We start from the raw sequence: 25476 nt of genomic DNA on the forward strand, positions 1-25476 counted from the left end.
ACATATAGGACTCCAACAGACACACCATGATCAGGGCCCTACTGCTGTCTACACTGGTGGCTGGAGGTAAGCCCTGTCACCCAGAGGCACTTTTTCAGTCCCCTGGTGGAACTGGAGACAGGCCCTCCCTGCACCCTTGGACTCAGTTTTGTGGTTATTAAGAAAGCTGAGAGTTTCTGTCATGGCTCAGCGGTTAATGAACCTGACTAGGATCCATGAAGATGAGGGTTCGATCCCTGGCCTTGCTCAGTGGGTTAAGGATCCGGCCTTGCTGTGAGCTGTGATATAGGTCACAGATGCTCCTCAGATCCTGAACTGCTGCAGCTGTGGTGTAGGCCAGCAACTGTAGCTCTGATTCGACCCCTAGCCTGGGAACCTCCATATGCCACAGGTGTGGCCCTAAAAAGAAAAGAAAAAAAAAGAAAGCTGGAGTGGCGTTCCAAAGAAATGGAGTAAAGGGCAGGGCTCTACAACCTCTTGGGACCCTTCCAGAACAGGGATTCTCTATCTGGGGCTTGGGAATTCAGCAAGTGTAGGTTATGATTTTAAGGTCATTGCTTCCTGGGCTCACAATGCTTTCTCTTTTTACAGCTCTCAGCTGTGGGCTCCCCGCTAACCTGCCCCAACTTCCCAGGGTGGTTGGAGGTGAAGATGCAAGGCCCAACAGCTGGCCCTGGCAGGTGAGTCCCCATCACTCCGCTTCCCGCCTCCCTGCCCTGACCTACCTCACATCACCCCTCTGCCCTCCACCATGCGGTCTGTTGCACAGGCAAAGATGAGGATTGGGGCAAGATGGGAAATTTCACCAATAGAATATATATTTCTGGGCTCTCCATCAATCTTAGGGGTGGAGGCAGAGGTGCCATTTCCAGCCTCAGTAAGGAGCTGCCCCACCCAACAACCCATACACACAAATTCACAAACACATTCTTACCCTATGAACAACAGATGCTTGCTTACAAATGTATTGTTATCCTATGAACCATTCATCACCACCTATGTACATATTCCTCGCTTTAGGAACAAATCAGTGCTGTTTATGCAAATTAATTCTTAACTACAGACAAATAGATGGTACTAATGAAAGCAAATGTTTCCTCACCTTGAAATAATCTTAGTGATATGGAGAATAAAAATGCTGGGTGGGAAGTTCCCATCGTGGCGCAGCAGAAACAAATCCGACTAGGAACCATAAGGTTTGCGGGTTTGATCCCTGGCCTTGTAGTGGGTTAGGGATCCAGCATTGCCGTGAGCTGTCGTGTAGGTTGCAGACATGGCTCAAATCCTGCGTTGCTGTGGCTGTGGTGTAGGCCAGCAGCTATAGCTCTAATTCAACCTCTATATGCCACAGGGGCAGCCCTAAAGAGAAAAAAAAAAATGCTGGGTGGGGCAAAGACTCAAATTACTAGAACCTGTTAGTGCACTAGTAAAACTCCCAGAGGAAATAAGTGAGGCTTATAGAGACATAAACAAATATAGTAAAATCTCTCTTACTGAGTAATTGAGACTGAGTAATTGAAAGTTTGGTTATAGAGAAGTTATTAGAAACCACACATACATTTGTAAGTTTTGTTTTGTGTTTTTTTGTTTGTTTGTTTGTTTGTTTTGCTTTTTAGGGCCACACTCACGGCACATGGAAGTTCCCAGGATAGGGGTCGAATTGGAGCTGCAGCTGCCAGCCTACACCATAGCCACAGCAATACAGGATCTGAGCCAAGTCTGCAACCACAGTGAGATCCTTAACCCACTGAGTGAGGCCAGGGATTGAACTTGCAACCTCACGGTTCCTAGTTGGATTCGTTTCTGCTGCGCACAACAGGAACTCCCTTGTTAAGCATTTTAATTTTTTTTTTTTTTTTTGGTCTTTTTGTCTTTTCTAGGGCCGCACCCACGGCATATGGAGTTTCCCAGGCTAGGGGTCCAATCGGAGCTGTAGACGCCGGCCTACACCACAGCCACAGCAATGCCAGATCCCAGCCGCGTCTGCAACCTACACCACAGCTCATGGCAACGTTGGATCCTTAACCCACTGAGCAAGGCCAGGGATCGAACCCGGAACCTCATGGTTCCTAGTCGGATTCGTTAACCACTGCACCACGACGGGAACTCCCAGCATTTTAATTTAAACCTTACAAATACACATTTGTTCACCAATCTGTCTTGTATAAACCACCTCCCATAATATATCATCTGTAATTCCATTTTTTAAATGTAGAGCAGTGGAAACACTCAGGAGCAATCTGAAGGAGCCCTTCCAGATTTTTGTAAATTTTTGTCTCAATTTTTCGGTTTTCTCGTTGATTCCACCGTGATTTTTTAAAAGTCCTGGTTATCCCATTTCTTTCAAGCACTTGATTTTGTTTCCGATTATATCACAACTCTCTTTCTGAACCTCTATGTCATTGGGTACATGTTTAATCAGTTTACAGGATTACAAACTAAGCACAACAGGCATAAACAGGTTTGGGAGAAAAAAAAGTTTGAATGGGGTTGAGTTGACAATGTCAGGGGTATAGCCGGGCGTGTTTGGGGCGCCCTCGGAGGGGAGGGTAACACCCATTCCCTCAATTAAGAGAGCTTCAGCCGTGCACGGTGGCTGCTAGTTCAGAATGTCTATATCTGGCAAATGTCCTTTCGTCAGTTCTTTTACTTTTCTTACGCTCCCACTCTTATCTTTTTTCTGGGAAGTTGGAAGAGAAGCCCTAAACCTCCCCCATCAGCAGAGGTCACCCTTTTGCTGAGAACCAACCAGTGGTGCCTACCGAAATATTCCCTCACCCTCTCAGGACATTGCCTGTACAAATGCACCCTTGCCTTGGGAACTTTTAATTTAATTTTATTTTATTTTGGTCTTTAAGGGCCGCACCCATGGCATTAGGGGGTTCCCAGGCTAGGGGTCGAATTGGGGCCGTAGCCACTGGCCTACACCACGGCCACGGAAAAATTGACAGAACATTGTAAACCAACTATGATAGAAAAAACTAAAATCTTAAAAAAAAGAAAAAAATGTTAGGAGTTCCCCATTGAAACCAACTAGTATCCATGAGGACTCGGGTTTGATCCCTGGCCTCCCTCAGTGGATTAAGGACCCAGCATTGCCACAAGCCACAGCATAGGCCGCAGATACAGCTTGGATCTAGCATTGCTGTGGCTGTGGTATAGGCCGGCAGCTGCAGCTCCGATTCAACCCCTAGCCTGGGGCCATATGCTGCAGGTACGGCCCAAAAAAGAAAAAAACAAATTAAAATGCTATTTATCCTGATTACTGAGTTTCTTGGCCCGGCTCCCAGGGCTGGGATACTGCAGTGCAGAGGGGCCGGGCCCTTTCAGTGACTGGAGCACCTGCACTTCTTCCCAGGTCTCCCTGCAGTACGACTCCAGTGGCCAGTGGCGCCACACCTGCGGAGGGACTTTGGTGGACCAGAGCTGGGTCCTGACAGCTGCCCACTGCATCAGGTAAGTGCTATTCCCCAGTCTCCCAGCCCGCTCACCCCACTAGCCAGTGCTCATCTCTGATGGCCTGAACCACCCTGTATAAAGGAGTCTGGCACCCAACCACTTCCTCAGCCAAGAAACAAGCTTTCGTCAATCTGTATTCAGTCCGTTGGTCAGTTGATGGACCCATACGTGACATGGAAGGAGTGTCCTCGGCAGGGTGTGTGTGTGGGCGGGGGGCTGTAGGGAAGGAGGAGGCCCACTTCCTGCCCTCTTGGGGGAACTAGATGTGGCCTCCAGATCTGGAACTGGGATCCCCCAGGTTACTTGAATGATTTCTCCAAGCCTCAATACCATCACCTGCGAAGAAGCAGAGAATGGAATTTAGTGTGGATTCCATGAGACTTCGCATGAAAGGGGCTGGCACATAGTAAGTGCTCAATAAAAATGAACCATCAGTGTTATAAAGGCCCGCAAGGGAAAGGAAAGGCCCTGTGACATTCACTGTTCACCTCTCCCCTTTCCCCCCTACGACCTCTGCTTATCTCAGAGCAGCTGGAGTTTCCTCCGGGTCCCTCTGCCAGGAGTGGTCTCTTCTCGCCACCTGCAGCACAAGTTCCATGAGCTGGTGGAGAAAACAGCAGAGACTAGGGAGTCAGGAATCCTCGTTCTAGCTCCGCAGTGTCGCTAACTAGTTCTAAGTGACAGTTACTGGACCCGTTACTCCTCCCTGAGCCTCAGGTACCCCATCTAAGAATGAAAGCTGAGGGGTTAAACTTCAAAAATGCCCTTGAGCGCAAATGACTGCTGTTTTCTTTGTATCCACCTCACTCCCCCCAGAGTAATAGAGAGTTGACATTATTATAATTTTTATTGTATATTATAGTTTATAGTTGGTATAATATAGTTATAATTACTATTTGGTGGTAGTCATTATGTTATGTTACAACTAACCAATTGTCCCGAGAGAAGAAAAATTCCCAAGCACCCGCTCTTGGCTTTCTGAGCAGGAGCTGACCTGGGCCCATCCCAGCATGGTCGGAAACCAGGCCTCCAGGGGGCGCATCACCTGGGGTGTCCCTGCTCGGAGGGACCCAGAGAGAGTACAGGACTGCCCAGGGCTGACCTCCCCCACTCGATCCCATTTCTCCCAGCTCCTCCAGGACCTACCGCGTGGTGCTGGGCCGGCACAGCCTCTCCACCAATGAACCCGGTTCGCTGGCCGTCAAGGTCTCCAAGCTCGTGGTGCACCAGGACTGGAACTCCAACCAGCTCTCCAACGGGTACTGTGCACTTGGGCTGGTCGGTAGGGGTGCAGACTGGGGTGGGGTGTCTCACAGAAGGTGGTGGATGCATCCCCCCTAGCCTGTGCTCTTTCCAGGCCGGGGGGAGGGGGAGTTCTGATCCCTTCCAAGTGGTACTGGCCCCAAAGATGCCTGGGCTGGGATGTGACTGGGGCAGGGAAAGGCAGAGACTCAGAGTGACCTGGGTCTCCTGCCAGTTAAGCCTGCAGGTTCCCTGTGCACACCAGGCACTCGCTGTACGTGTATTTATTCCATGCCATGCCCTGGGGACACAGGGAGGGGTCTGCAAGCCCTATGACTATGCCTGGATTAGGACACATCCCTCCTGCCTTCCCCCACCCTGTGCCCCCTCCCAACAAGGCCTCTGAAGCCCAGCAAAGCCTCCCTGACACCCTGCAGGGACAGCCTGGGGTAAGATACACGGGAAGCTGACCAGGGGCTCAGAGCTCTGCAGAGCCCCCAGTGGCTCTTCCCTGTCCTGCAGGGAAATGGCCACTCTGCTCCCCCCGCCCCTTAGAGGAACACATCCCATCCTCCGTCCACCCTCAGCCTTTGGTGACCACCCGACATGTCCCATGTGCCATGCTGGGTGCTGGATGCACAGGTCACCCTGCCAACTCTCAGGGGACCCATGGACAGAATTGTGGCTGGGAGGCAGCGCCTGGGCACAGAGGTGGTTAGGCATCGAGCTTCTGGAGCCTGATGGCTTAGACATGAATAATGACCCTAGGGCCCTATGGGAGTTCCTTAGCTTTTGAGTGCCTCAGTTTCCCCTTTGGCAACAGGCTAGGGTTGTTGGGAGGATGAAATGAGATACTGTAGGTGTTCCCACTGTGGCCCAGTGGAAACAAACCCAATTAGTATCCATGAGGACACGGGTTCGATCCCTGGCCTCTCTCAGTGGGTAAAGGATCCAGAACTGCCGTGAGCTGTGGTGTGGTGTAGGTCACAGATGAAGCTCAGATCCACAGTTGCTGTGGCTGTGGCACAGGCCAGCAGCTATAGCTCCAGTTTGACCCCTAGCTTGGGAACTTCTGTATGCCGCAGTGTGGCCTCCCAAAAAAAAAAGAAAAGAAAAAAAAAAAACCCACAATCATGCCAACTAACGCTTAGGGTTTCCATTGTGCCAGGCACTATACTAGATGTTTCCTGAGTGTTATATTTATTCCTCATGACAGCCCCAGGCAGGAAGTACTATGGTTATCTTCATTTCACAGATGAGAAACCATGACCTAGAGAAGTTAGGGAACTTGGCTGAAGTTGCAGATTCAGAAAGTAGCATTAGATCAGGCGTAAGTTACACAGCAGAGGCCTGATCTGAGCACACCTTCAATGTACTTTCGTCATCACTGTCGTCATCTCCCCACTGGGGACAGAAGGTAATCTTCCCTTTTCCTGCCTCCCCATCACCTTCCCAGAACCCAGGGGAGAGGTCATCCTCTCCCACCCGAAAAAGCAGGTCTCAGCTCAGAAGGGCCTCTAGTGAGAAGAATCAGCCATCACTTCAAACTTGCATAATTTATCCACATGCACAGCCTCTTCTGCAGCCCAAGATGCCACTCTTACATGGCTGCCCAGAGAGCTCACTCTGCCGAATTTTCGAGAAGGCTTGACCTCACAGCCCCGGGGAGAGCAGGAGGAGGCCCAGTGGCCAAGACGCTCCACCATCCTTCATCCAGGCAGCCTACTGTGGTCTAGTGCTGATGATGGCTCACGAAGGATCCTGGGGTCCATGAGTTGGTCTCTGCCCCCAATGGGACTTAACAACTAGAAGAAACACACACAGACAAGACACTGGAAAGCCACAAAATGACACAGGATGTGTCCAGGAAAGCCCTAGGAAACAGGGAGGAAATAGGCGGGCAGAGAGTGGAGAGGGGGCTTTTCAAGTCAGGAGAGCAGCCAGGACAGGGACTGGTCCCAGGATGGCCAGGTGGCGCTGAGCAGTGCCCGGAGCAGTCCAGTGGGGATGGAAGAGAAGAGAAACTATTGGAGAGATGGCTGGCAAGGCGAGTTAGAACTGAGGCCGTCAGCCCTAAGAGGCTTTACTGTCTGTCCTATCAACGGTGTCACTCTCCTGGCTGTTGCCGCACAACAAATCACTCAGAAAGTAATGACTTCAGACCGCAACAATCATTTATCATAATCGCTTTCACAGTCTGACTGGGCTCAGCGGGGCAGTTCTCACTCAGGGTCTCTCTTGAGGCCGGTGGTAGCATTATCTCAAAGGCTTCCTCCCTCACCTGGGGGTGGGGGAGTGGTCGAGGCCGGCCATCCGCTGGGACCATTGTCCTGACCACACACACATGGCCTCTCCGAGTGGCCTGGGCTTCTTCACGGCCCAGGGGTTAGGTTCCAAAAACAGGAATCCTGAAGGACCAGACAGAAGCTGCATCTCTTCCCATGACCTTGTCTCAGAAGTCACGTGGTGTCACTTCCTCCACATCACAGGCTCCCCCCTCCACCAGGGGAAAAGATTCCCCCTCTCAAAGGACATCCTATCGCAGCAAGGGCCCATGGGATGGGATATCTCGTTACAGCCCTCGTGGGAGACAGAATCTGCCAATCACTAAAGGTTTCCTAGACAAGAGCACGAGATTAGAGGATAAATCTGGCGGCAGAGCTCAGGGCAGAAGAGAGGCAAAGAGTACGGGCAATACAGGCAAAAAGGCCTTTCAGCCTGAACATCTGCCATTTTCTAAAACAAACATGGGAAGTATATGGCCAGGACAGGTGTCGCCAAGTAACCATGGACTTATTTCCTTGCTGACCCTGGACAGAGCCTCATAATCCTTGTCAACACAGCCCACCAGGCATCTCCAACTAACCCATCAGAGAGGACACTGCCAGACAGATCTACTTGCCCTCCGTGTTCTAAACAGTGCCCTGAGGAGTTCCCGTTGTGGCCCAGTGGGTTAAAGACCCAACATTGTCTCCCTGAGGCCACGGATTCAATCCCTGGCACCAGGTTAAGGATCGGGTGTTGCCCCAAGCTGCAACGCAGGTCACCAGTATGGCTCAGATCTGGCATGGCTGTGGCTGTGGTATAGGCCCCAGCTGCAGCTCTGATTCGATCTCTGGCCTGGGAACTTTCATATGCCACACCTGCAACCCTAAAAAAAATAAATAAGTAAAAATTACACATTCCCCTGAAAGGGCTTAGAGAGACTTAGGGCTCCAAGCTCCACCAGGGACACGATGCAATCCTGGGGTTTAACCACAGCTGCTCTCCAATCCCTCACAGCCCCAACCAAAGGAAGATGCACCCCCTTCAGTGGTCCCGGCTGGGGCTAGAGTGAGAAATAAAATGGGGACAGGACCAATTATCCCTCTCTTTATGCTCTGCCTCTTTACCAACCCAGGAATGACATTGCCCTGCTCAAACTGGCCAGCCCTGTCTCCCTGACCGACAAGATCCAGCTGGGCTGCCTGCCCGCCGCCGGCACCATTCTACCCAACAACTACGTCTGCTACGTCACAGGCTGGGGAAGGCTGCAGAGTAAGTGGGTGCTGGGAGCCCCAATCTCCCAAGGGGGCGGGGAAAGGAGGTGATGTCACCCCTGTCCAGTCAGGGTCTCTCTCCCCATCGGAGTCTGGAAGAAACGGTTGCTGCCTTGGAGAAGCAGAATAGCATAGATGGATAAGAACTAAGATTGCCTGGGTTCAAATCCCAGCTCCTCCACTTGTTAGCTGTGTGACCATGGGCACATCACCTAACCTCTGCATACTGAAGTTTCTTCATGTGCAAAACAGGGATAATAACAGCACCTGTTCTCGATAATCCTTTATGAGCACTTAGAGCAGTTCCTGGCACATAGTAGGTGCTGTATGTTAGTTGTTGTCACTGTCACTATGACAGAATGAAAGTTATAGACACTACATGACATCTGGTACAGAAGCTCTACATGACCCAAGGCCAGAGTCCAAAATAGCATTCACTCTGTGACCTCAGGATTCTGGAACTCCACAAAGGTCTCTGAGGCTCTCCTCAGATTCTCTGCTCCCCATCTCAAAATCCACCTGTCCCACATGCCACCTGACCTTGTTGCTCAGAACCTGGCTACACGCAGGTCTCCTTTTGATATCAGCCCTAAGGGTCAAAAATCCAATAACAGTAGGCCAATAGGAAGGAACAGAGGAACTGCCCTCCCCCTTATAAAATCACCAGAGGTTTGGAAAATTCTAGAAAGGCTCATGCAGATAAGTGGTTGGGGTTTTTTTTCATAATGCCATAAACATAAGTCCAAGTGATACATTTTTTACAGAGGTACATCGACACACATACACTCAAATTAATATCACCCTCTGCAAAAACAAGGACACATGGAGTTCCCATTGTGGCTCAGAGGGTTAAGAACCCAACATAGTGTCCATGAGGATGCAGGTTTGATCGCTGGCCTCACTCAGTGGGTTAAGGATCCAGCATTGCTGTGGCTATGGTTCAGGCCTACAGCTGCAGCTCCAGTTTGACCTCCAGCCCCAGGAACTTCCATATGCCACAGGTGCAACCATAAAAATAAAAAAAACATTTATAAAAAATTTTTTTAAAACAAGGACACGTGACATTTCAGCAGAAGTGAGAAGTGAGAGATGTATCTTATGCTTATTGACATACAAGCACAGCCACTGGTTCATTTACCAGAAAACACCCAGGCAAAAAGTATTTCAGTGGCAGCGAGAGCCAGGGAAGGGTCAAATGGTCACTAGCTGTGTGATACACTTGGCGAAGATTAGAAGGGATGATGAAAAGAGATGTGAAAATGCCTATACTGGAGTTCACGTCGTGGCTCAGTGGTTAATGAATCTGACTAGGAACCATGAGGTTGCGGGTTCAATCCCTGGCCTCACTCAGTGGGTTAAGGATCTGGCGTTGCTGTGAGCTGTGGTGTGGGTCACAGATGAAGCTTCGATCTGGCATTGCTGTGGCTCTGGCGTAGGCCAGCGGCTACAGCTCTGATTAGACCCCTAGCCTGGGAATCTCCATATGCCACAGGTGTGGCCCTGGAAAAGACAAAAAAAAGAAAATGCTGTACACTTGCAAAATGTAATACAAGTTAGAGTTAATTAATTAGAGTGGTCTTGGCTAAGCTGCTTAATATCTCTTGGCTTCTATGCCCCATCTGTCAAAATAGGAATAAATATTTACTGTGAAGATAGCACAGCATTTTGAAAAGCCTAATAAAATGCAAGTGAAGGATTATACTACTACTAATCCTTGCCATTAGTAGCAGTGGTGATAGTAATGAAAATGATGGTGGCAGTGTCATTGGAAGCCAGTAGGAAAGCTCTACTTTCAACACATTCAAATATTTTCCCAACCTGAAGCTCTGAATGCCAGCAGGCTCACTGTCATATCCAAGGTAAGTAATAGAAACCCATGGAACCAGCTCAGCAAAAACAGGAGTTTGTTACAAGGATTCAAGAGGCTCAGCCAAAGGCAGAGACACAGCCAGCCTTTAGGAACAAGGAGAGAACCAGGGGCTGGAAGACTGTTAGAAACTCAGGAAACCCTCTCTCAAAATTCCTTGGCAGACTTACTTCATCCTTCTTCTCTCCCGCAAAGAAAACGCCAGCCACTGCCAGCAGCTCCCACATTTACAGCCTCTCTAGCTGGGCTGTCTTAGTCAACCTCAAATTCCCAGAAGAAGGAGCTCATTGGCTTAACTGGAGTCAGGTGTTCACCCCTGAACCAATCAGCAGTGGCCAGGACATTACCCAATCAACTGTGAGGACACAGTAGAGCCAAACATGGCTGCTCCCACTGCAACCCTAAGTGGGGGCCCGAAGTAAGACGAACCGGAAAGAAAGGGGCTAGGCAGAGAAGCCAGTAGGCACCCGCTGCTCCCTCTTTCTCAGGAGTCCCTTTGTCCCTGTAACGCCTCCTTTCTGGTCTCATGCAGCCAACGGGGCTTCTCCTGACATCCTGCAGCAGGGCCAGCTGCTGGTTGTGGACTATGCCACGTGCTCCAAGCCTGGTTGGTGGGGCAGCACTGTGAAGACCAACATGATCTGTGCGGGTGGCGATGGCATCATTTCCAGCTGCAATGTAAGTGCAGGAAGGCAGGTGCCCCCCCCCCCCCGCGCCCCACACACACACACACACACACACACACACACACACACACACACCCACCCACCCACCACCACCACCACCACCACCACCACCACCACCAATAACAACAATAGGAGTTCCCGTCGTGGCGCAGTGGTTAACGAATCCGACTAGGAACCATGAGGTTGCGGGTTCGGTCCCTGCCCTTGCTCAGTGGGTTAACGATCCGTTGTTGCCGTGACCTGTGGTGTAGGTTGCAGACGCGGCTCGGATTCCGCGTTGCTGTGGCGCTGGTGTAGGCCGGTGGCTACAGCTCCGATTGGACCCCTAGCCTGGGAATCTCCATATGCCGCGGGAGCGGCCCAAGACCAAGAAATAGCAAAAAAGACCAAAAATAAATAAATAAATAAATAAATAACAACAATAACAACAACAAAGGTGGTTGAGGGTGAGGAGACTCTCCCAGTTTCCTAGAATCCATCCTCCTTGCCTGTGGGCAGAAGCACTGGGAGACAGCTTCACACATGTGAGACCCTGACCTTTGTCCTTGCAGTCTCCAGAAAAGATGTTTTGAGATTCTCCATGCATTAGTGTCCATGCCCTCACCACTGGGAAGTCCCTCCTTGAGGCTCATCAAGGTCTCTCATTACTGTCATCTCTCTTATTCTTTCCTCTGTGTAGGAAGGGAGCCAAGGGATCATATTTGCTGGGTTAAGACCTTTCTTTTTTTTTTTTTTTTTTCTATTTTTCTTTCATTTAGAAAATTAGTCCTTATTTCTTTTTTTTTTATAATTTTTTTATTTTCCCACTGTACAGCAAGGGGGTCAGGTTATCCTTACATGTATACATTACAATTACATTTTTTCCCCCACCCTTTGTTCTGTTGCAACATGAGTATCTAGACAAAGTTCTCAATGCTATTCAGCAGGATCTCCTTGTAAATCTATTCTAAGTTGTGTCTGATAAGCCCAAGCTCCCAATCCCTCCCACTCCCTCCCTGGGTTAGGACCTTTCTAAGGTGACTTCAAGTTTATCTGTTGAATTAATCCCATCCATGGCCCTATGTGTCCCTTCATGGTCACTGCCACAGATCCTTTCTGGAGACAGTGTCTGAATCAAAAGAAGCTGCTATGTGGTAGACTTTGCAGCCAAGTGAGGACAGAGCGGGAAGGAGCTTCATATATCCTTCAGGTCACATTGGGCCCCTACACTCTCTGCCCATGCAGAGCGGCCCCCAGGAAACTCAGTTAATAGGAGGCAATGGCCAGGGTAGGTGAATGCCTGGCATTCTAACTCTGGGATACGTCCCAGCTCCTTCATGTACTGCCTGTACAACCTCAGGCAAGTCACAACCTCTGAGGGCTTCCGTTTTCCTCTTTGATGAAATGAAGATACTCACAATACTTACCTCAGAGGTCCTTGTGAAAATTAAGCAAGAGAAGGCCTATAAATGTGCTTAGCTCCATTCCAGGCACACGGGAAGAATAAATGCTGGCTCCTGGTGGTATTATGGTGCCATCTTGAGCTGTGACCACAAGGGCTGGCCTCAGAGAACGTGGCGACCTGCCATGGAACCATATAAATGCACTGCAAACATGGGGCTCTGTGGGCAGTCCCTTCCCTCCTCTTGCCCCCCCTCCCCAAGCTCCCAGGCCCCTCCTGACAGAACTCTGGCCTTCCCCAGGGGGACTCCGGTGGGCCTCTGAACTGCCAGGGGGCTAATGGCCAGTGGCAAGTGCACGGCATAGTCAGCTTCGGGTCCTCCCTCGGTTGCAACTACTACCACAAGCCCTCTGTCTTCACACGGGTCTCCAACTACATCGACTGGATCAACTCGGTAAGAACCAGAGAAATCCTTGTCTCCACAGCCTGCCCTGACCTTGGCCCCACGAGAGCCATGCCCACTTAAGTTCTGAGAACTCCCTCCCTGCTCTTGAGAGCAAGGGGGGAGCCGCCTGGAGGAGGCTGCTGACCTGGGCAACCCCTGAAGGGCCCCCCCCCATGGGCCTCTGCAATTTCTGGCCTTGTCCAGAGGGATTGAGGCTACTCCTGCAGCGTCTAGAGCAAACTCCCATGATTCATGGGGTATTTTATTTTTGCTTACCTATGAGTAAACCCAGACCCCCTGTGCAATGAATGCTCTGTTCATCTGCAAAGCCCCAAACCTGGTTGTTTGAGACCCCGTCAAGCCTTAATGATTGGAAATTTGTCCTTCAAATGGTCCCCTGGGTATTCTGTAGGGTGACCCATCATCTCGGTTTGCCCAGGCCAGGGACATGAGACTGAATTGGTCCCATTGTGACCGTGAATGTGTCCCCAGAGAGCTGTGTTCTGTGAGTTCAAAACTAGTGCCTCTTAAACTTCCACACCAGCTCAATTCCTATTTCTTTAAAAACGATGAATAAACATCTTTTTTTTTTTTTTTTGTCTTTTTAGGGCTGCCCCCACGGCATATGGAGGTTCCCAGGCTAGGGGTCGAATCAGAGCTGCAACCACCAGCCTACACCACAGACATAGCCACATCAGATCCAAGCCATGTCTGTGACCTACACTGCAGCTTACAGCAACACCAGATCCTTAACCCATTGAGTGAGGCCAGGGATCAAACCTGCATCCTCATGGATGCTAGTCAATTTCATTAATGCTAAGCCACGACGGAAACTCCTAAATATCCACTTATAATTTTTTTAAAAAAAGGAAAAAATATTTTTTAAAAAATGGCACTGGAAAAAAAAGACACAGTCCTGGGAACAGCCATGGATACAATTAGCAGTAAGTGGAAGCAGCCAGAACAGGGAGAGTCATTACAAGAAGGACAGGCCCAAGGGGGACCCTGGGGGAGGAGGGAAAAGGCATCAAGCCTGGTGATGGATGCTGGGGGTGGGGAACACTGTGCTGACTGGGGGTACTTTTTTACCCACCTCCTCGAATGGCCATCACCTTGGTTTGCTCTTCTGTAAAATGGGACTTGACCTCGACCAGGACTCGTCCACTTTAGGAGCCAGAGCAATTGGGAGTTGTGGTATTTGTGACAGAGCCCCCAAAGAAGGGAAAGCTGGCCTCTGACTTCATTATTTTAATCTACAGAAAACTGTTTAATTAAATCAAGCCCACATTCCATTATAAAATCAAATATGACACCACAGCCATGAGCATGTGGGCCCAGGAGGAAAAAGACACTGTCAAATGGGCACTGTCAAAATAAGCAGGTGGCTTCCTCTGAGCTGTCCCATTAGTTCGTGCTGGCTCCTTGCTCATTTATCTGTCTGCTGGCATTTCTATGCCAACAAGTAATCACAGGCTCTTCCAGAAAAGTTTGTTGGAGACAAATGTAAAACAAAGAAGAGAGTGGCCATCAATTTACAAGGTTTTTTCGGTGCTGGGAGGGAAGCTATGATCCCAATTTGGCAGAGGAAAACCCAAGTCCAGCTTTGGAAGTGCCACCAGCATTTCAAAGGAGCCTGGCCCACGACGGATTAGATGGAAAGATGCTTAGGGCCTTTTCCCAGCCAAATCCAAGATCTTTTCCAGCACCAGCTGCTCCATGAGTCACCATGCAGCTGGTCCTGGCAGCACCTTGGGGGACCCCTGAGCAGGGGCCAGGAGCAATTGTCCTGTCTTTTGGTCCCAGCGTCAGCTGTTCCCAGCCACAGACACAGGGACAACAGAGCAGGCCTCAACCAAAAGCCTGGTCAGATGTCAGAGAGGATCAATGGGGAAAGCAAGCCTTGCAAGGCAGCTGCGCAGAGGTCCCATGTTCCCGGAACAGCAGCCAAGGCAGGCACATGTGCCCTTGACAGGTTCCAGGAACAGCAGAGCCCAGCAGCCAGCTGTCCTCTAATGGAGGCCATCCTGGCAACTGCAGAGGGGCCAGTGGAACCTTGCACTGGTCCCAGCCCAGGGGCACACCGTGCAGCTCGGAGTATCACACAGGTGCTGCAGAGCACCTGCCCAGACAAACCCAGACAGGTGACGAGCCAAGGTCAGGAAGTTGCCAACCAAAGGCAAGAGCTGGGGGGGCGGCGAAAGGAGATGGCTAGCCAAGGACGTTGATCCTTTCAACAGATGTTTGCTGAATGACAGTGACACATGAATCTTTAGCATTCACCAGCCTGATTTTTATTTTTATTTTAGAAAGTAATACATACATTTGGTAAAAAAAAAAAAAAAAAAAAAAAAAAAAAAAAAAAAAAAAAAAAAAACATTAAAAGGATCTAGGAGTGTATCAAGTAAAAAAAAGTAGACAGAACAATGAATAAACTCTCCCCCAACCCCGTCTTACATCCCCAATTCTACCCCCAGAGATAATCACTGTCAATGGCTTGGTGTGTGGCCTTCTGGATTTATTTATGTGCATCTATATAAGTACATATAAACACACCATAACCAAAAATAGGATTTGATTCTTCATACTGTTCTGCAATCTAGTCTTCTCACTTAACACCCTCTCGCGTTTTACATGTGAGCCTATATATCCAAGTCGTTCCTTTGAACAGCTAAATAATAGTCCATAGTATGGATATAACTGATGACGCTTTCATCTGTTTCCCATTTTCTGCACTCACATGGCTGCAATGAACATACATACATCTGAACATACATCCTTGCACACCGATCAAAGTATTTATGCTACAGAGATCCAGAGGCATCACTGATCATGGAATTGACATGTTAGAATGTTTAGTGGATGTTAACAGTCTCTGAAAACAGGTTACACCATGCCCCCCAAGAGCATAACGGTGCCTTGCAAACAGCAGCAGTTGTTAACGATTTCGGGGTTTTCAAACCTTTTGAAAAACAAATGAAATCTATAAACATGCCCATCCATACATTTGGCACATAGAATTTTTAAGAGTTTCCAGGCTTCCCCACTACCCTGAAGCCTAAACTACACTCCAGGCTAAGACCTCTCTCTACAGGAAGCCCCAACAAGTCAGTGAAAAGCTGTGACGACATCTTTTCTCCAGAGCATCATTAGAGCCCCTGGGGGAAGCTGCTTCACCGCAGGCCGCCTGACTTACACCAGCAGCATGGAGCTGGGAACTTGCAAGCAAGGCTCTGTCAGGTTGACCTGATTATTTTCTTGTGTGTGTCCCGCAGGTGATTGCAAATAACTAATCGCCAGAAGTCCTGGGGACTGATTCAGATTTGGAAAGGTCACAGGAGGAAAATAATAATCATAATAAAGTGACAACCACATGAAACACATCTTGGTGAGAGTCTTATTAGCAAACCGTCCTCCCATCCAGGGCCTGGAAAGCAACAAACACGCGGGAGTGAGGACAGGTTAAAGGCCTCAGGGAGGGGCCTTCTCTGGGGAAGCCTGACATCTGGGTCACACGGCACAGTCACCCTGGAGTCAGGAAGGCACCTGGCGGCACAGGCTGCATCAGAGGATCCAAGTCCGGTCGTCTCTGTCCACTGGTTAACTGTGTTCCCTGCACAAGTGACTTAACCTCCTTGAGCATGTGGCTCCCACCCCAGTCATCGTCCTGGGATGGGGTGCGGATCAAAATAAAAGAGCTGGGAAATGTCTCCCTAAAAGCTAAAATCTCCTTTATAGGGAAGAATAAAGAGTTGGAGCAAATGAGGGGGGAAGGAGGTGCAAGAAAGTCAGTGTTCGCCTAGACTGTTTTTACGAATACTGCAATTTAGGAAAACATGAATAATTTTTAAATCTGCATCGAGGAGTCACAGATTCTAGCTGTTCAGACTCTACTAGCTCCAAACTGCTGATCTAAGAGATGCTGCTTTGTCGCCAGAATTTCCTATAGATCCCCAGGGGGGGTCAGCAGGGAAATTTGGTCACGTCTGAAGCACCTTTGGTTGTCACCACTCAGGAAGGGGATAGGGGTGTCACTAGCATCCAGTGGGCTGAGGCCAAGGAGGCTGCTCAACATCCTTGCAGGGCACAGGACAGTCCCACAACCAAGGATTGTCTGGCCCCAAGTGTCAATCGTGCCGAGGTGGAGAAGCCCCGCTCTAGAGTAAACACAAGGGTCAGAGGCCACAGCCAGTCGCTGGGGAACAGCGGGCCGCTGGCAAAGAGCCCCGTGGTGTGCATGGCCTTCTGCTCCTCTTTCTCCATCGCTGGTCTTCGGTCATCTGGCTCCAATGAGGAGCCTGCCTGCCGCCCCAGGGGGAAGAGCAGACCCTCTACAGGCTGCCGCATCCTTCAACATGCGTCAGCTGCAGTTGCAGGAAAGTCCAGGCCTCAGCCGGAAGCGGAAGGTTTGGGGGTGGAAGGTAAGGCAGGGTAAGGGGTCCCAGCCTCATTATGTTTTGAAGAAAAGCTTTTTCCGGAGGAAATTAAAACAGCCAGGAATCTGCTTGTAAATCCCTTTCACTGAGACAGCATTGGAGACCTGTGAAAATATAACCAGGGAGGCCTGTGAATTCTTGACTGAAGGAAGAGTTCCAAAGAGGGGCTGGGTGGGGAGTTCCCTGGTGGCTCTGTGGGTTAAGGATCTGGCATTGTCACTACTGTGGCTTAGGTTCACTCCCCAGCCTAGGAACTTCCACATGCCACAGGCCTGGACAGAAAAATTTAAAAAGAAAATAAAAACAGTCCTGGGAATTCCTGTTGTGGCTTGGCAGTAACGAACCCGACTAGTATCCATGAGGATGAGGGTTTGATCCCAGGCCTCACTCAGTGGGTTAAGGATCCAGTGTTGCCGTGAGCTGTGATGTAGGTCATGTGACAGATGCAGCTCGGATCCCATGTTGCTATGGCTGTGGCGCAGGCCAGCAGCTGCAGCTCCAATTTGAACCCTAGACCGGGAACTTCCGTATGTCACAGGTGTGGCCCTAAAAAAGCAAAACCAAAAAACAAAAAAACAGTTCTAGCTGCAGCCTCCTTAAGTGTGTGTGTGTTGGGTGGGGAGGGGTGTCAGGAGAGGGGTTAGAGCATAAGCATTTCAACTATAAGTTTATTTATTTATTGTTTTTGTCTTTTTAAAGCCGGCATATGGAGGCTCCCAGGCTAGGGGTTGAATCGGAGCTGTAGCTGCCAGCCTACACCACACCTACAGCAATGCCAAATCCAAACCGCATCAGTGACCTAGACCACAGCTCATGGCAACGCTGGATCCTCAACCCACTGAGCGACACCAAGGATCGAACCTGCGTCTTCATGGATGCTAGTCAGATTCGTTTCCACTGAGCCATGATGGGAACTCACTCAACTGTAAGTTTAGAAAACCCAAATTTCAAAATTCAAAAATTCGCAAAGTTCAAATAAGATTGAAAGGTTTGCCTGAAGAAAAGTTGAGAGAAGAGATGGAGTCCGGAGTTCCCGTCGTGACGCAGTGGTTGACGAATCCGACTAGGAACCAAGAGGCTGCGGGTTCGATCCCTTCCCTTGCTCAGCGGGTTAAGGATCCGGCGTTGCCCTGAGCTGTGGTGGAGGTCGCAGACGCGGCTCAGATCCCGCGTTGCTGTGGCTCTGGCGTAGGGCGGCGGCTACAGCTCCGATTAGACCCTTAGCCTGGGAACCTCCATGTGCCACGGGAGCGGAAATGGCAAAAAGACTAAAAAAAAAAAAGAGAGAGAGAGAGATGGAGTCCGGGAGCCGAGTGCGCGGCTCAGCCCTGATGGGCCCCTGGCTGCCTCTGAGGCTCTCACCCCAGGCCACAGCTCATGGCGCCCCTTGGAGTCCTTCTGGGTGGTGGGCCTGCACCTCTTTTTCTCCTCTCCTCTCTCTGCTCAGCAAGGCTGGAGGAGGAAGGAGTGGTTCCGGCCCTTACTGCCCTTCTCCTGTCACAAAATACCTGAGCGGAGCAAGAGGGCCCACGTGTGCTCCGAGACCCTTGGAGGAAGCAAGCGATCTGAGTGAGGCCCTGTCCTTCTCTGTTGGCACCGGGGCCTCCCGAGAAGGGGCAGCACTAAAGGGACTCGTGATTGTTCAGCGTCAAGAGAAGACTATGCGGGAGTTCAAAACAAGAAGAGAGGAAACAAATCCGACTAGGAACCATGAGGATGCGGGATTGATCCCTGGCCTCACTTAGTAGGTTAAGGATCTGGTGTTGCCGTGAGCGGTGGTGCAGGTTGCAGACTCGGATCAGATCCTGCGATGCTGTGGCTATGGTATAGGCCAGCAGCTGGAGCTCCAATTTGACCCCTAGCCTGGGAACCTCCATATGCTGCAGGCGCAGCCCTAAAAAGCAAAAAAAAAAAAAAAAAAGAAGACTATGCAGAAGGCACTACGTGCAGGCCCCACGACCTGCCTTCAGAGGCCACGCTTGGACCACTGGGCCATCCCACCTGGACACTGAGGACTGGCTCCATCAGTGGGGGCCTGGGAGCTATCAGCCTGGGACCTCAGCGGCTGGGAAAGGCAGCCCTCTGCATCATGGGGAAAGGTCACCGCAGGTAGTAACTTCTCGATTTAGGAGAAGGAAAAACACCGACTCTCAGGGCAAGCCTGGGTGCAGAAGAAACCTTTGGTTTGGGCTTGGGGCCCTGCTCAGCACGCCCCCAAACCACCTTGGGAGGATTCGCGCCCCCCCGCCCCTGCCAGCAGCCTCACCCTGAGCAGGAGGGTCAGCAGGTCCTCACAGTGGGCCCACTGCTCCAGAACGCCATCCAGGGTCTCAATGTACCAGGAGCCGCTCGTGGTATCCCTCCAGGAGACAAACCCTGCACGCGGGGAAAGGCTGAGTTTGGGGGGAGCCCCCCCCATGCACACAGCAGGCCCACCCCCAGACCCTGACTGATGCACAGCAGCCCACGTCGCTGGGCTCCGACCCATCATGTCTTACTTCATCCTTGCCACCACCCTGTGGCTTTGGTCGTGGTTCCCGTTTTCCCAACCTGGCACCCAACACTCGGAGAAGTCAAGTGAGACAGGGAGGAAAGCCACACTTGTCATCCCCGCTATGTGCCAGGCCTGTGCTCAGCAGCGGGCCAACCAGCCTGTTCATCACCAGTGATGATCCCTGAGGAACGATTACCACTCCCACTTTAAAGATGAGAAGACTGAGGCCTGGGCAGGGCAAGGGCAAGGCGTGTGAGGCACACCAAGGCAAGGGTGTGTGCCTCCTGAAATTGTGCATTCTAGGCGCCTTGCCTCCTGCCCTGAGCTGAGGCTCAGAGAGGTGAAGTAACTCCCTCAGGGTCACACAGGCAGCAAGAGGCAGAACCAAGACGCACACCCAGCTCTTTTCTTCACAACACAGCTGCTTCTAGGGCAGCTGGGGCGGGGCGGGGGGGGGGGGGGCCGCTGGCTGGAAGGACAAGCTCTCCTGGACTGCTTACCGGGGAAGGTGGAGTAGGACACCAAGATGTCACTAGGTGTGGGCAGACTGGACACGGCGTCCGGCTGGTCAACGGCGCCCGGGCCTTCCTGGAACGGGGCAGCGTCTGGCTCAGGGTTACTGTCGGCGGTCCTGTCTTCAGGGGACGGGGAGGCCACCTCAAACCCATGGTCTTTCTGTTCTGCAGGAAACAGACACCGCTTGTCAGGGAAACACCCAGGCCAGAGCTCCCGCTTCTTGGTGCCACCAGCCAGGGAGGCCTGACACCCTCTGGAGCCAAGGCTCTGGTGCCGGCCAGACGCGAGCAGGAAACTGAGACAGAAGCTTTTACTACAACAAAAGTTGTCCACATTCATTAAGTAAAATGGGCCGGGAGGGTGGGGCAGGGAGGGCAAGAATGCAGAAATTTTAAAAACAGCTATAGAGGAGTTCCCACGGTGGCACAGTGGAAAAGAGTCTGACTAGGAACCATGAGATTGCGGGTTCGGCTCCTGGCCTCACTCAGTGGGCTAAGGAGGTGGCGTTGCCCTGAGCTGTGGTGTGGGTCACAGATGCGGCTCAGATCCTGCGTGGCTGTGGCTGTGGTGTAGGCGAGCATCTGTAGCTCTGATTGAACCCCTAGCCTGGGAACCTCCATATGCCTCAGGTGCCACCCTAAAAAGATTAAAAAAAAATTTAATTAAAAATAAAAATAAAAACAGCTATAGAAACAAGTTCCAAGGTATACACCCAAAAGAATTGGAAATAGGTATTCAAAGAACTTGTGCCAGAATGTTCATCACACTATTCACAACAGGCAAAAAGGAGAAGCCACCCAAGCGTCCAGTGACAGATGAATGGATAAATAAAATGTGGTCCAAACTTCCAATGGACTATTACTCAGAATTAAAAAGGAATGAAGGTATTGATACGTAATAATGCGGATGGGCCTTGAAAACATGCTAAGTGAAAGAAGCCAGATATGCAAGGCCACATAATATGATCCTATTTTTATGAAATATCCAAAAGAGGCAAACCCAGAGAGAAGACAGCAGATTAGTTGCTGCCAGGGGCTGGGAGGGGAGTGACTGCTAAAGGGGACGGAGTCTCTTGGGGGGGAGGACAAAACATTCTAGAATTAGATGGTGGTGATGGTTGCACAATACTATGAATGTATTTCATATCACTGGATTGTACCCTTTTAAATGGTTAAAATGCTAAATTGTATGTCATTAAAAAACAAGTCACATTATTCAGCCTTAAAAAGGAAGGGGATTCTAGAGTTCCCACTGTGGCTCAGCCAGTTAAGAACTCAGCATAGTGTCCATAAGGATTCCCCATCAGGGCACCACAAGGATCCGCCTTGGGTTATTGCACAGCCTTCTTTAAAACCATGGTTTATGACACACATGGGAGACACACACCGACAGGTGGGGTAGCCCTGGCGTACGTAGGACCTCACAGGATGCATTTCTAGATGCCAGACTTACTGTTCTTCTTTCCTTGTATTTCTGTTTCTGCTCTCTTTGTTCTACTATATCGCTTGTAGTTTTTTGGTTTTTTGTTTTTTGTTTTTTTTTTTTGGTCAACCTGCTGCAGTTGAAACCTACACCACAGCTGTGACAACACCAGATCCTTAACCCATTGTGCCAGGCTGGAGATCCAACCTGTGCCCTGATGCTGTAGAGATGCTGACAATCCCATTGCGCCACAGTGGGAACTCATCACTTATACTTCTTCAGCTATCTCAAACCCTTTATGGAAGCCAAAGAAGGCACCAAGTCATAGGTAACGAGATCATGGAGATGACCACATCTCTGACCCAGTAATCGCCTGAGGAAATAATTCAAGCGAAGCCAAAAGCCCTCAGTAGAGACATGCGTGTTCATGTGAGCCAAAAATTGGCTATCACCTATAGGGCCAACATTAGGGACAGGGTTTAGTGAGTACATATCACTAAAATGCAAGATGATAAGCCATTTGAACTAGTGATAATGAAGACAGATGTAGGGAAATGCTTCAGGGATAATGTCTGATGAGAAAAGCAGACCAGGCCCTTCAACCAAGAGCCAAAGGTAAGAGGCAAATGAGGAGTTCCCATTGTGGCTCCGCAGTGAGAACCCAACATAGTGTCCATGAGGATTCATGTTCAATCCCTGGCCTCCCTCAGTGAATTAAGGATGCAGCATTGCCCCAAGCTGCGGTGCAGGTCACAGATATGGCTCAGATCCAGCATTGCCATGGCTGTGGCATAGGCCACAGGTGCAGCTCTGATTCGACCCCTAGCCCAGGAACTTCCATATGCCTCAGGTGCAGCCGTGAAAAAGAAAAAGAAAAAAAAAAAAAAAGAGGCAAAATGACAGTCATGTCAGGCTCACAGAAGTCAGGATTTTTTTTCTTTTTTTTTCTTCTTTTTAGGGCCGCACTTGCAGTATATGGAAGTTCCCAGGCTAGGGGTTGAATCGCAGAGCTGCAGCTGCCAGCTTATACCACAACCACAGCAACGTGGGATCCGAGCTGCATCTACAACCAGGGATCGAACCCGCATTGAAACACAAGAGTTACCAAAATCCTGGGCAGATGTTCAGAGACATGTAAACAGCAGGACACCCCAGGGGACATGGACAGAAATCCCAGACATTTGGATATTTTGGATCTTAGCTGATGGTGGCGCCCCCATGTGGCAAGAGTGTTAAACACATGATCCTGCAGCCTGCAGGGTGCTAAGCAGGGACCCGAATTCCAGGCATCCAATCACTGCATTCCATCTTTGGGGTCTTGCTGCTCTCAGTGAATTGTTGGGGTTTCTTTTTGTGTGTGTTTTGCTTTTGTTTTTGTTTTTTTGTCTTTTGTCTTTTTAGGGCCACACCTGTGGCACATGGAGGTTCCCAGGCTAGCGGTGTAATTGGAGCTGTAGCTGTTGACCTACACCACAGCCACAGCAGCACAGGACCTGAGCCACATCCCCAACCTACACCACAGCTCACATCAACGCCGGATCCTTAACCCACTGAGCAAGGCCAGGGATCGAACCTGCGTCCTCAGTCGGGTTTGTTAATCACTGACCCAGGATGGGAACGCCAGATTTTTTTTTTTTTTGTCTTTTTGTCTTTTTGCCTTTTCTAGGGCTGCTTCCCACAGCATATAGAGGTTCCCAGGCTAGGGGTATAATCGGAGCTGTAGCCACCAGCCTATACCAGAGCCACAGCAACGAGGGATCTGAGCCTCATCTGTGACCTACACCACAGCTCACAGCAATGCCAGATCCTTAACCCACTGAGCAAGGCCAGGGATTGAACCCGCAACTTCATGGTTCCTAGTCGGATTTGTTAACCACTACACCATGACGGGAACTCCTCCAGATTTTATTTTTAATGGTGAGAGTCTACATTACTTCAAATTGTGCTCACAGATATTTTTATATGGTTCTACTCCAAATTCAACCAATTAGAGTCCACATAAGATAATAAGCATACCACGAGCTTTGTGCCAGGCTGGGGACCCAGCTGTAGGGCAGATGGGACTGGCCCTACCTTCAAAGAACTGACCAGGGTATGAGGCCACCTCAATACAAGGAGAAGGTGCTAAGACAAGGGAAGAACAGGGGCTGCAGGAGCACAAGGTCCAGCGAAGCCTGAAGCTGTGCAAGGAAGGGGGTATTTAGGGAAGACTTCCTGGAGGCAGTGACAATAAGTTGTAATGAGAAGGATAGATGATTAAGAGTTGGCCAGGAGACAAGGCAGAAGAACGGCACATAGAAAGGCTGAGGAGTCAGCCAGAGCTTGTGATGTCCTGGGGAGGTTGACAGTGCTGGGGCGGGCACAGCGTGCCAGGCTGGGAGGCCAAGAGGCCAGAGTCAGTGCCAGGGCCTTATGGCCCCGCTAGGGAGTCCAAAGAGTAACACCATAAAGATCTTCCTCGTTGCTGAGAATGGACAGTGGGGCAGGTACCGGCCCAGAACACCAGCTAACTAACTTTCTAGAAAGTTGGCACCCCAGCCCACCCTTCTGATTCACAGGAAGGAGACGGACCACACACTTCAGAGTAAAAGCATCACTGGACCACACATTCTGGATCATAAGAAGAAAGACAGATTAGAAAGGATTTTAACTCAAGAACAGCAGCCTTTCCACCTTCCTATCCGCATCACTCTGAGGTAATTCATTGATGACAGGAGCTCTTATGTGACACTGAGTGCTCTGGGGGCTGGGAGGAGGGGTGGCCAGGTTTCCAGTTAGGAAAATGAACCAGGCAACAGTAAGTGTGGTAAGAGACTCACTAATTAGTGCACTAGATATTATCGTAGCAACTAAGAGCTAGGCTCTCTTACTCTCCTTACTTGCCAAGATTTCAAGAGATTAACTGGAAAAAATAATTTTTTAAGCAAAAAAAAAAGAGTTCTAATCGTGGCACAGCAGAAACAAATCCGACTAGGAACCATGAGGTTTCAGGTTTGATCCCTGGCCTCACTCAGTGGTTAAGGATCCAGCGTTGTCGTGAGCTGTGGTGTAGGTCGCAGACACAGCTCAGATCCCAAGTTGTTATGGCTGTGGTATAGCCCGGTAGCTACAGCTACGATTTGATCCCTAGCCTGGGAACCTCCATATGCCTCAGGTGTGGCCCTAAAAAGCAAAAAAAAAAAAAAAAAAAAAAAGATCAATTGGCCCTGGTTGTTCAGGGAGTAAGTAGCCAGGTGTGGGTCATGAGTGTGACTTAATACAGTTCCAGGCAAATTATAAATTACAGGGGACAGAGGCCCCATCTGTCCTGTATCACTAGGACCTAACACACAGCCTGGTATATACAGCAGGTGGCCAATACACTTATTGGATGGATCATATGACCAGAGCCTGGCCTCCTCGACAGCCCCCAACCCCATCCCTGCCACCATGGAATAGTACGGGACAGATAAATGTGTGGAGGAGAAAATGCCACGGTGCCCGTGTTACAGGTCGTTGGCATGCACGGCCCCCTCCTGGGCAAGCAGGACAGCTCTGTGGTATAACAATGCCCGCTTCTCTGGCAGACCAGACCAAGGCACAAGGGATACACTGTCCCTGGGACAGAATTCCCAGTTTTCCCCACCTCTGCCATCATGTCCCATAAGGCAGGACATACAATGTACTTTTCTTGTCCCTCCTCTTTTTTTTTATTTTATAAGAAAACTAAGGTGAAAATAGGGCTTTGGTTTAAAATCAGGATATATAAGAGTTCCCTGATGGCCTAGCACTTAAAGAATCCAGGGAGTTCCTGTCATGGCACAGCAGAAACGAATTTGACTAGTAACCATGAGGTTTTGGGTTCGATCCCTGGCCTCACTCAGTGGGTTAAGGATCCAGCATTGCCATGAGCTATGGTGTAGGTCGCAGATGTGGCTCAGATCTGGTTCGCAGTGGCTGTGGTGTAGGCCAGTGGCTGTAGCTCCAGTTAGACTCCTAGCCTGGGAACCTCC

At 50.1% G+C, this 25476-nt stretch overlaps 2 protein-coding genes and 1 long non-coding RNA gene across 5 annotated transcripts in view; 1 reads left to right on the plus strand and 2 right to left on the minus strand.

Moving 5' to 3' along the window:
* CELA2A (chymotrypsin-like elastase family, member 2A) lies at positions 1-15992 on the plus strand. The gene is given in 8 exon segments (NM_214109.1): positions 1-66; positions 592-680; positions 3359-3456; positions 4590-4718; positions 8102-8238; positions 10640-10785; positions 12476-12628; positions 15892-15992. Coding segments are annotated over 8 exon segments (810 nt in total). The 5' UTR covers positions 1-26; the 3' UTR covers positions 15910-15992.
* Positions 2398-10371, minus strand: LOC110261100 (uncharacterized). The gene is made up of 4 exons (XR_002344912.2): positions 10278-10371; positions 4606-6506; positions 3971-4060; positions 2398-3795 (listed from the first exon to the last, which is right to left on the minus strand). It is a non-coding gene; the product is annotated as an uncharacterized LOC110261100 (long non-coding RNA).
* The window catches only part of CASP9 (caspase 9), a 23526-nt gene continuing 12937 nt past the window's right edge, over positions 14888-25476 (minus strand). For all 3 annotated transcript variants that reach the window (XM_084962990.1, XM_013998997.3, XM_003127618.5), the window contains 3 exons: positions 20047-20226; positions 19319-19428; positions 14888-17156 (listed from right to left, as the gene is read on the minus strand). In XM_084962990.1, the coding sequence (XP_084819116.1) occupies positions 17067-17156; positions 19319-19428; positions 20047-20226 (380 nt within the window). In that variant the 3' untranslated portion in view covers positions 14888-17066. The remainder of the gene's footprint in view (positions 17157-19318; positions 19429-20046; positions 20227-25476) is intronic.

This window comes from Sus scrofa, chromosome 6 (genome assembly GCF_054392235.1).
Source record: "Sus scrofa isolate SSC_HxYL_T2T_F1_AM1 chromosome 6, Sscrofa_HxYL_maternal_Yorkshire_Landrace_v2.0, whole genome shotgun sequence".
NCBI classification, from domain to species: Eukaryota; Metazoa; Chordata; class Mammalia; order Artiodactyla; family Suidae; genus Sus; species Sus scrofa.